The 12,383-nt window shown below is 38.1% G+C and overlaps 1 protein-coding gene across 1 annotated transcript; it reads right to left on the bottom strand.

Annotated features, from left to right (window-relative positions):
- Positions 1-588: 588 nt before the first annotated feature.
- On the bottom strand, positions 589-10,614 carry creb1b (cAMP responsive element binding protein 1b). Its single transcript, XM_061089001.1, has 8 exons — positions 10,498-10,614; positions 8,223-8,326; positions 7,804-7,950; positions 7,599-7,699; positions 7,167-7,321; positions 6,177-6,362; positions 5,814-5,961; positions 589-5,388 (listed from the first exon to the last, which is right to left on the bottom strand). The coding sequence occupies exons 2-8, from the start codon at positions 8,316-8,318 to the stop codon at positions 5,244-5,246; spliced, it is 978 nt and encodes a 325-aa protein (XP_060944984.1). The 5' UTR covers positions 8,319-8,326; positions 10,498-10,614; the 3' UTR covers positions 589-5,243.
- Between the last annotated feature and the right edge of the window lie 1,769 nt (positions 10,615-12,383).

The following is a 12,383-nucleotide window of genomic DNA, read 5'->3' as shown; positions in this document are numbered from 1 at the left end:
TGAGGGGTCATGTGCAACTTCACCACTAGATATCACAAAATCCTACACACTAAACCTTTAAGAACAATTTTTAACGTACCTTATCCAATTTGATCTGCACTTTTTACGAGATTATGTTTATCTGTATCAAACGGGTATGTACTCAATTTATTGGCCACTTTTACAGCAGACATTTGGATTTGTCACAGTATGAAAGGCGCATTGAACACATTTAAAATGTACTTTTATTTAGTAAATGTATTTAAACTATAGGATTTTAGTTATTTTCACTCTACACATCACTGAACTGTCTGTGAACCAACATTTATCTTCAAAAGTCCATTGGATTTTATTACTGCGGCCCTCCCTTTTCTGTCATTAACAACATGAACATCTTGCACTATGAAACATCCTGAGCTGTATTTGGTGAACCCTAGCAGAATAATAAAGTGTAAACAGTGCAGTAATTCCTAATAATTGCACAGCAAATGGAAACACTTTTGAAATTGTACCTTTTTGAGATTTAAAAAGTTATTTTTCTTAGGTCATCCACCGTACTATCATGAATAAAATCTTCAAATACAATTAATGAACAACAAAACACATGACTATCTTCAAGAGCAGTTTATTGCGACATAGTAAGTGTTTACAAAAGAGTGATGTAATGTCAGAGTAACCGCAATTTCAATTAATGGTCTGGTTCAGTTGATCGTGTAACATTGTTGAAACAAACAGGATGTAATGCATCATCGAGTTGTCTTGTCTCTACAAGATAATATACAATACATGGAATTTAAATTTAAACTTGTAAAAGGGGCAATATATAAACAGGTCACATTAAAAGTTAGAAAAATGTTATCAGCGTTCTAGAAATTCTCTCTCTATATATATAATATATATATACTTTACACACAATGATTTCAATCTTTTTTCATGCAAATAGACCTTAGACCCGTGGGTATAAACTATTCTGGCACAGAAATGAATACATTGATCGTTTTTGATTGAAGATATTGTGTCATCACATCACAAAGTTGAGCTAACTATATCAAATCAACAGAAAAAATTACTAGTAGATTTTGTTTCAGCACCAGCACTTGATGTGTGAATTACAGGTGGAAAATTAGGTGTTTTTTCTCAGAGTACCACCTCAGTAACTGTGGTATTGGAATGGCACACGTTTCAAATTAGCTGCTTCCTCTCGACTGAAATAAGTTTTAGAATCGGTGAGGCCCAGGGTGTTGTTTGTCAGACTTAATTTCATGCAGTGAAATGCATTAAAAAAGATTACCTCTGCATATTGTTGAGTCTACATAGACGAAGGATGACACGTACAGCCACAGTACATGCTAATGTGTTGTGGGTCAATAGATCATCAATAACAGCTAGTATTAAGTGCTGTGTGATTTCTTTAGCCAACCCTTTAATCCTCATAATCCTACATAAAGTACCTACTGTACAATATCAAAATGATTCAAATGATTGATAAATAAAACCAAAAGAGCTACCATGAACTGATGATTTCTGAATAACAAAAAGGACAAAAGAAATTAAAAAAACATAACAAAAAAAGAAAATTAAAGTGCCCTTAAATTTCCTTTAGCTGACAATTCAGGTTTTGAAACAAATATAATAATATTATCTCAAGGTCCATTTAATAATGTCTGGAGCTTTCAGATGACCATCTTTGAATAGAGGCAGGACTTATTACTCACATCCATATGAAGCCACACCCGTTCATTATCATGAATTGACAAGTGAGTGAACTGAAATTGCTAAGATGCAATTGAAAGCTCTAGAAAAAGCTATAAAAAAAACCTTGAGTTACATTTACTTGGTCAAACCACTTGTTTTCGATGTCAAGAATCAACTTTAATGTCGCCCAGGAATAGAAGTTAAAAGCATAACCAAGACTCTATGAGCGTATGAGGAAAAAGGAAAACTTTAAGATTTTCCGTAACAAAATGGCATCTGTCACCTCAAAACATCAGACATCTTTGTTTGTCTTTGATTCAGGTTAGTTTCAATTCAAAAACTATCGGAGTGGAGAAGTGGTTAAATGACATCCATCTTACCACTGGAACCACTTTCAGAATCTCATGTAAGTAGTAAAATTAATGCACAGTAAAAATAAACATATGAATGGATCCAGTGGAAAGAAAACATGTGCTTTCATATGATGAATGAGCAGATATAAAAAAAAGGAAACTTGTGGAGCTGTTTCTGCTCAGGACATAGAAATACATTTTCAGTTAAAAACAAATGCGTGGCTGAGTTTGAAGCCACTGGGGCTCCTCTGTGCAGGTTTCAAACAAAGAAAATTGTCCATATTTTAGCTGATAAAAGTTGTGGACCCCAAGTGCTCTCAACAAACTCTACAAACAAAACACTGTTGATCAGAAACAGTACAACACTCCAAAATATTCAACAAGTCCAACAAAGGCCTTTTTTTCATACACGTAGCTGCCATGATGGTGGTAGGCCTGGTGGATATACATACACATACATTGTCCTCTATTATACAGTGACATATGTTACAAATATTCAAAGTTGTTTCATACAAGTCATAAGAACATTTTTTTTCATATCAAATAAACAGAAATACATGAGGTCTACACATGCTGTAGAGACTATATACATTAATATAAAAATAAACAAACAAATACGTACATACATCTCCTCAAAAAACACACACAGTCCCACTAAAGCATCTCCTTTCAATGGATTGATTATAAGTGTGAAACTCCTGTAGCCTATTTTTCATGAGGAAGTCCACCACATTCAAAATATGGCGCCTTGTTGCAATCCATATTTTACCACCGTTTAACACACGACACAAACAAATTATAACTTTGATGGGGGTGATCCTTTTTCGACAACACGCCGACAATTTACTGCAACACAACAACATGATGTTTGACTGGACATTTTCTTAGAACTACTTCCCTGGTGTTGGAATTACATTACTACTAAGATTTGTGCGTTTTTGTACAACCTGGATCTTTGACAAACAAATTTTACAGACATCAGGCTCATTTGTAAAGAGAAAGAACTTTACTCAAAAGTTAACTGCTGATGTGTAGGGACACAGAGGGCGAGTAATGCACAAACCCCCAGTTACTTTTACTAAAATTAAATAAAAATACATGTTATATGAAAATTCTTGTGCGCAGAAACGCAGTTAGTACAGCCAATCAATGTAAACCCGGAAGTAGTTCTGCAAAGCTTTTCTGAAACAACAAATGTTTGAAATAACAAGCATTCAAATTCACTTTCACTCCTAAATAATTTTGTTTGGATAAAATGGCTGCGTGTGCTGCCGGCCTTCTGGATGATTAAACTGCCATAACTGACAGGAAAGTTGGTGAGCAATCGAAAAAAGATCCCGGGTTGTAAAAACAATAATGTTTTTTCTTTTAAAACTGTGCTTCAGCCTGCTAATAATCTAATTTTAATATCAGCAACCATCTGTTGTGGACCACCCTAGCCCTAACCCAAAATGTGATGTCAAATTTCAAAACATCCCTTTTTCTAACACACACCACTGCCTGCTTTGAGTTCCTTCTCTCACCATCGGCAGTTGTTAGCATCTTCAAAAGTTATAATGAAAAAATTACTTGTTTGTGCCAAATTAGCTGTAGAGTCCAAGTAACAAGCAGCCACATTGTTGAGAGGCTGGTTCAGATCAGGAAGTGGATCAAGTAGAGACAATTAATTCAAAACCTTTAACTGCAACTGACTGAGCTTGTCTGGGCGGTCAGGTATACAAGTTATAGCTGTTATACTAACTGAGACTTAAATATGTTAAACACACTAACATGAAGCACAACAATCACAATTTAAATGTATCAAACAGTCCTTATATCAAAGTCAAATAATCTTTTATAACTTTGTTTATAAGCTGCGTCTTGTGATTGTAGTTGTGGCTGGAATTCTGTTTAAAACTGAACTCAGCACTGAATATTATGAATATTTGGCAGGTTTCTGTAAAATAATAAATCACAACATCTAAAAAACATGTCTACAGCTTAGTGTGAGTAAAATCAAACTGCAGGTAACCATAGCAGCGGCGGTGATGCTTCAAGCAGGTATTGGCCATTATTGCTTACATACAATATAAGACACAAATACTCTACTGGAGTCACATTAGGCCAATGAAATCTCAGCTTTTAATATCCTTTCAACAATTAAACTATAATCTAACTATTAATGGAGAAACGTCTTACGAAAACTGGTCACCCAATAGGCTTCAAACGCGGCTTGGGTATCGCTAAGAACCCAAAGAAAATGCTGGTTTTTAAGAAAGCCTAAAGCATCACTATACTACCGGTTACCTGATGTGAATAAAAATGCAGAACTATGCAGTGCAACATCTGCACAATTTACAGAATACAGATGCCAGGGATTAACAAAAGGTGGAACTTGACTGTATTGGTGAAGAGGCAGGTTTATTGCTCAAGGATTAGAGGACTGATTCATTGGTTGGCTGATAAAAATTGGCCGAATTTACTTTTCTACAAATATTTACTTATACTCCGGGATGAGCTAATTTGATTTTGGTGGTCAAAGGTCACAGGCCAAGGTCACAGTGACCTCACACAGCACATTTATTTGCCTTGTGAAGGTGATATCTCTTGAATGCCATCAAGGAATCCTCTGACATTAGGCAAAAACATTCACTTTGACTCAAGGACTAGTTCACTTGATTTTGGTATCCAAAGGTCAAGGTCACAGTGGCCTCACATAGTATGTTTTTCTTCGAAATGATATCCTAAGATCAGCCTGAGGGAATGTCTTCAAATGTGGTAAAAATGTCGGTATCGGCATCAGCCCCAAAAAACTGCATCGGTCAGGTTCAATCTTAAGATAAGCTATGTGGGTATTAGCCAAACTACGACAATGAGATGCAGCCTCACTGATAAATCTGTGTGAAGCAGCATCTTAACTGTTGTCAGCAGCTGATTATACCTAGTAAATTATGTTACTAAGTTTGATTTAGCACTTTGGACTATTCCATTGTTCAACCTGGATGACAGTTCATTCTCAGTTTGTTTTTGCTGCAAAATGTTGTCTATATTAATTGTATTATGCCGACAAACTACTGAAGAAATAATAATACAAGCAGAACTAAATTAGGGCAACTTGGTCAGTATGAGCCAGCCATGTGTAAACTGGAAGGCCAGACAGGCAGAATCCAACAGTCAAAGTATTTGAAAGGAACTGAAATGCTACTTGGCCCAGTTTGGTGTTTTCAGGATGACGACCTACTCAGATTTATGGCAGTAAAGGTCTTTAAGGGCTTTGAGTTCTTCAATAAGCGTCTTGTTTTGGTTCTCCAGAACGGCCACTCGGTTCTCCAGACATTTTACATACTCCTTCTTCTTCCTGCGACATTCACGGGCTGCTTCTCTGTAGGGACGATAAGACAGTTTGGGTTTTGTTTGTTTTCTATAGTTCTGGAGCGATTAAGAGAGTTTACAGTTACATTTGAAGAACAAAGCTACTTACAGGAGCACCATTCAAAATCCCAGGAGATCAGTGGCTTCAGAAATACTCAAAGCAGTACCAATAACCATGCCATGATCTATCACTGAGACCACATTTAAGCGATCTGCAGGCTTTTATATATTGTATTGGATAACTCCATTAATAAATAGATATCCAGGTGTTCCTACTAAAATACTCACTGAGTGTAATACTAGACTTCCATGTTTTAAACTGGTTTCATATATCCTACATTGAGAGCTTATTTTGGTCACTATTTCAGATAGGAGCAGCTGTAGATGCAGAGAAAGTTCCGAAGCAGATACATTTTTAACACAAAAAGTTCTTACCTGTTTTTCATGAGGCGGACCTCTCGTTTGCGAGTGACCTCCACAGGGCCGGTGGGCAGGGCGGGGGAAGAGGCCATGACCACCCCAGGGGCGATGGTGCTGGTGGGGGCAGCCCGGATCTGATATGCCTGGACGTCACCAGACGCAGCTGAAAGGTACAGATGGTGGTATGTGGATGTTAAATTTGACCCCTTGATAAAACCACTCAGTGTTTAATTTGCTTATTTACTGACTGCAGCGGAATCATTTTCTCTTTGCAGCCAAAAACTATCAAATTACCCTGATTAGACACAAATACTTTCTGAAGCCATGCATGATAAAACAAAATGGGTATGGTCAAAGGTAATAGATCCACACTCTCACCTTGGACCATCACCTGGTTACTGGGAACCAGTATCTGCTGGCCGTCACTGGTCTGTGCATACTGGAGGATGGTGGCCCCGCCTTGGGCACCCCCTGCTGCGTTGGTCATGGTCAGAGTTTGGATGCCCTGGACTCCATCTGTACCGTTATTAGCCAGCTGGATGGCCCCACCCTGTGTGATGGCAACTGTGTGATTTAGAGAGAGGGACAGATGACGGGGATAAATTAGAAACTTGTTAAATTCAGATTATAATAAAGTCTAATGAAAAGTTTTTTCTTTGGGCAGGAAGTCAAAGCGGCAAGCAACAGAGCAGCCAGGAAACGATGTGCTCTCCAGCTCTGCTTTGATTTTAGATTTAGATTTTTTTAGTTTAAAGTCTGACACCTTGTTCATACAAAATGTATTGCATCATATTTTCGTGATAACCCTTGATTTTTGGGATCTACTGACCAAAGAAAAAATTCCACAGACTAATGTTGAGAAAACAAATAGCTGCTTAAATGAATACGGTACTGAGTTCCTTAGACCGCACAAGAAAGAAACACAAAGCCAGACAACAGCTGAAACATTTTCCAGATTCATTGACACATTTCTATTTTTGTCTTAAGGGAAGCATGTCAAACTAACTGAAACACAGCAGTCATATAATAGAGTAGTAAAATGTTGGCAAATAGCTGACTGTTTACAGATCCAGCACAGGGCAATATCATAATCTAGCAAGAGTCATTTTTTGTCCATCTGAGAGCCGTGAAAATACTCTCTTTATTTCTGTCTGGCCTGATCTTCACCAACTCTTGAATGAATATAGAGCTCTTTGGCTGTTAAATATTCTTTGTTGGCTATTTTGCTCAAACTAATTGATTGAAATTGAAACTGCATTGAAACTGATCAGCGCTGAGCATTTGACATGAAAGCAATACTATAATGCTTGATGAATTCATTCAACCTGCAGCCTCAGCTATAGCTCCACCAAACCAACTATCACCTACTGTATTGGCCGGTGCTGGTCTGGTAGATGGGTGTGGGGACAGTAACAGTTGTAATGGCATGGGTGGCAGCCATAGTGGATGCGTCCTCCTCAGCCTTTTCCTCCTCGATACGAGGGACAGCCGGCGCGTCGGATGAAAGGTCATTCAGGATTTTCCTAATGTGAAAACAGCCGTGGGATTTATTCACGTGAGGCTGTTGTCATAGAGAAATTTCCCACTTCCTCATGTGAAACACATCAGCTCCATTATTATCATCACTGTTTGTAATTTCCACGCCCACACATAAACGTATCACTTTTCTAGCTTTTCACTGAAAAAACCCTAATAAATAGATATTTGAGTTTGATAAACATGCTGCAAGATGGGCTGATCATGTTGCCTTTTAGCAAATAAAAGAATTAACCCAAAAATTATAAAACAGTAACTGGTTACCTGTAGGAGGGGCGTCGTGACAGAATCTCCCTGCGTTTCTGAGAGTCGGTCACACTGTCTACTGACTCCTGTGAATCCTCACTTTCTGCTAGAGTGGAGATCTGGAACAAACAGATAAACCAGACACAAATACATCAAACTAAACTTAGAACTTCAAGTTCTCCCAGTCTTGGTTGGATATGAAAACACTTAGTGTATGTTTTACCTGTACAGTTTGGATCTGTGGGGACTGGATGACAGAGGGTTGTGCAGCCTGGATGACACCGTGGACCTGGACAGTCTGTCCGTTGGGAAGCTGGACCAGCGTTACTGTTGGACCTGTTACAGAGGAGTGGCCTGATGCCATGGTAACCTGAAATTCAAACGTGATGTGACTATGCTGTCTGTCAGGTGAAATTTGACATGAAATCTTTCAAAAACTTTTGTGACATTAAAAAAGTCTTTTTAAACTGCTGCACTTCCTGAGCATCAACAGCACATATAATAAAACTGTTTACCCTACTTTGCTGAGGAAACATGTTTTTCTGGAAGATTACTTTAAAAACACAAAGTCAGCCAAACTTGAAGAGCTTGAGCCTGGAATTGCACCGTCAGGATTCAGTGGTAATTAACGTGACACATTACCTGTGCCAGAGTTGCGATCTGTGCCGAGGTGATGTGCTGGTTTTCAGTCTCAATCACAGCAATCTCCTGCTGAGCCTCTGCTGACTCCATCTTCATCGGCTGAGCTGAGGAAGGAGAAGTGAACCGAAGCTGTTAAAACCGATCTGGAAAGTAGCTATAACATATAATACCAGGATCATTAACTGTTCATATGTCACAAGTTCAGGGAAGTGTGCTTTCGTAGTGTGAATGTGCACAATACAACCCGAGGGACGACCTACTGTTACATAACAAATTTATAGATATAGTTATACTGAACACATGAGACTCTTCAGGGTCACTTGTCATGAGAATATTAACTGTCAGTTCTCAACTAAATACATCTGAGAGTTAATTAGCAGGAATAATGTTGAGATGTTCAGGTTTTACTGTAATACACACTTGAGAAATTGTGAATCAATATTTCTCAATATGTCAAAGGGTTTCTTAGTTAAAACATTACAAAAACAAACTATTACTCACTACTTGACTGAGACTGAGCTGGTAACAAATCATTTAATAAAATATTGAAGTGAACACTTGTGTACTGATGTAATTGGTACTTCGGGGATTCAACTCTATACATATTAGGAAAATCTTTGTGGAAGCTGTGCTGAATAATTTTACTTGAACACATTGTCATAATTACAAAGGTTTTTCTGAATCACACAAATCTGAGACAATATTTATTAAACTCTAGAGAAAAAAAGACACTTTAAAAGCTCTAAAGCACCCACTGATCTGAGTGTGAGAAATAGGACTCAAACTATTATTTGAACGGCCCAAAATCATAACAGAAATTATCTCAAGGCACTTTACATTATAGGAAAAAAAATAATATTGTGTAATCATAGACATTGTACAAATTGATGTTTACTTTACCCTAAAATGGGCCCTTTATTTTAAATACTTAAAAATTACATCTGGAGCAGGTCTTCTCCAGGTGTTTTACAGTAGCCCAGACTGGACAAACTAAACAGCTTTTGAGTTTTTATCACAACTGAGGGCTGCCACAGGTTCTCTTGCATGTTCGGAAGGGCAGGGTGAGGTGAGGGGGATTCAGCTGCAACATGCAACTTCACCACTAGATGTCAATAAATTCGACAGAGTGAACCTTTAAAAAAATTATAGAGAAGCCCATCAATTCATGCAGGGAATGTAATATGGAGAATTTAGCTCCAGACTGAAAAGCGACGGCAATTAGCTTCGACCGTGACCGCAAAGAAATCAATAGCAAATTTCATTTATTTGCAGGAAAGAACAATAAAAAGAGTTGTTACTTTCTATCAAGAGGTCAAATGTAAATATTTGACTAAAACTATTATGAATCACACAGTATCAGCTGATGATTATGATGTTTTTTCACCTGTCTGCTCATTTACATAAAGTATTCTTTTTAATATTTCAAATAAGTTTGATGAATTGCTTCAGTAAATGCGACGTGTTTAGCTCTGGTCATTAACTAGCATGTTTTACGTGATGTTTCTGAGTGCAGCCTGGTGAGAGGTCGAGCTGTGTTGATCTGGGACGAGCTCAGTGATCTCACACTGTGCGTAGCTTCCCTGCGCTGCATGATTGGCCTCACACATTTCTCCCTCTGCTTTTCAAAACCACTCGGATGCATGCGTGTGTGTGCGGGTGTGTGTGTGTGACAGCAGAGACACATGGCCGGGCACCGCCCCCTCCACACACACCGGTCACATCCCGCCAGATAAAACGAACAGCCACAAACTGCAGATGTGTGTTAGGTTTGAATCTCTCAGGCCCGGGTTCATGTTTTTCAACAGTGAGGCCTTCGACAGCCGATCGACACCATTATTACACACAAGCATCACAACTGAGCAGATACGGGAAAATGTGGATTCATAATTTTAAAACACACCAAACTGGGTCTTGAGCACAGAGAAGTGAAAATGTCGCCACTGCTGGTTCGAATGCGCCGTTCAGGGGGAAACAGCCCAAATCAGTGCGGGGATCCCTGCCTCCTCTCCCGCCGGGGGGAGTGTGTGAACACGGCTCATGTCTTCTTCCAGTAAGTGACGTGTTTCCCACACTAACTGTCCCCGCTGCTTCTCTGTCGAAGCCGCACATCGGCTGTGTTCCTCCCGATCAGCCGCAGCCTCCCTCCCTCCATCCCGCTCCTAACGCGCCGCGGCGCCATGATCTCTTTGTTTCCTTCGGGCCGAACCCGACCAGACCGACCCTCTCTGCGGCCGCGACCCGAGTCCCCGAGCCGCGGACACAGCTCCGTCCTTACCGATACAGACTCCCCTCGTCACTCCCGGGCCTCCGGAGCTCCACTTTTATTCTGGCCGACACGTAAGAGCCCGCGTCAGGCTACACCTCCGCCGCGTCACCGGGAACAACAACACGGAGATTGGAGAAGGACGAGAAAGCAGATGGCGACGCAGAGCGGAAATACACGAAGGGCGAACGGGGATGGCCGGAAAATGCCGAGAAGAGACGAACCACGACGACACCTTCCCTGACTGGAGGAGGGACTGAAACAAAAAAAAAATCAGTTTAATAATTATATAACAAAAACAATGATATTTATAATTGTTTTTGTTATATAATTATTGTTAATATAAGTATTAGACTGCATTAAATTACGCATATATGTATATATATATTTAATAATTATTAGTATCTATAACTTGAAAATTCACTGATATGAAGTAGATACTTTCGTGATTTTACCTGAATTTTAATTCTCTTTTGGAAGAATCTTATCTTTTCAATGTGAATTTTGTCTTTTAATATATGTGATTCCTTCATTTTTCCTGTGCTCATGGTTTTATAAAATGTCTGTTTTATTTTGCTGCCCTTGTAAAGCACTTTGTAACATAGACTTTAAAAAAGTGATCTATAAATATTAGTAGTTATTTAATTTCTAGGAGGGAGGAGGGACTGAAACAAAAAAAAATCTGTTTAATAATTATATAACCAAAACAATGATACACATCATTGTTTTGGTTATATAATTATTGTTAATATAGGTATTATAATGCATTAAATTACGCATATGTGTATATATATATATATATATATATATATATATATATATATATATATATATATAATAATAAGTATCTATAACTTGAAAATTCACCGATATGAAGCTGATACTTTTTTTGATATTACCTGAATTTTAATTCTTCTTTGGAAGAATCTTATCTTTTCAATGTGAATTTTGTCTTTTAATATTTGTGATTCCTTCATTTTTCCTGTGCTCATGGTTTTATGAAATGTCTGTTTTATTTTGCTGCCCTTGTAAAGCACTTTGTAACTTAAACTTTAAAAAAGTGATCTTTAAATATTAGTAGTTATTTTATTTCTATTTGAATATGATTATGATATGGTTATGGTGCGGTGTGGCCTAGGGGGTAGAGTGGGCGTTCTCCAACAAGAAGGTTGCTGGTTCAATCCCCACTCTTCCCCATCTGCATGCCGAAGTGTCCTTGGCAAGATACTGAACCCCTAAACATAAATGTTGAGTGTACTAAAAATGCAAGTCGCTTTGGACAAAAGCGTCAGCTAAATGACATGTAATGTAATAATGTAATGTAATTATGAAGGCATAGTGAGTACAGCAGGGAATTGGTTTTTAACTGGAACTACTTTCTCCTGAAGAAAATACGTTCACTGTCGTGGAGCATTTTATTAGGAACACCATACTAACACTGGGTAGATCCTTCCTTTTCAATCAAATAGTTTTCTTTAGTGAAATAAACATAGAAATATATAACAAATTAACATACACATAGAAACAGTTACAAAGACATAGAAATACATATAATTATCATCATCATCATTAATACGAATAACATTTATTATATTATCAATAACCGATCAGCACAAAAAGAGGTGCTACACAAAATCAGGTTCAGTAGCAGTACAAACAGAATTTAGTTAGTGTCTCCACTCATTAGAATCTTAACACAAACCATTCATATCTCTCCGCTTGTTTACTTGTGAGCTTTCAAGACATATAACAGAGGAGTGAAAATAAATTGAGATCTGCTGTTATCTCACTGTCACCACCAGAGAGCAGCAACAGACCAATAGACAACAGAGTGGGTATTTCCATTTTAAATAATTCACTCATTCATTTATTCGTTCATTATGGTTTATCCCTTGAGG

Source organism: Limanda limanda, chromosome 16, assembly GCF_963576545.1.
Source record: "Limanda limanda chromosome 16, fLimLim1.1, whole genome shotgun sequence".
Classification (NCBI taxonomy): Eukaryota; Metazoa; Chordata; class Actinopteri; order Pleuronectiformes; family Pleuronectidae; genus Limanda; species Limanda limanda.
Note: the sequence above shows the minus strand (reverse complement) of the source record. Positions and strands in the feature narration are given on the sequence as shown.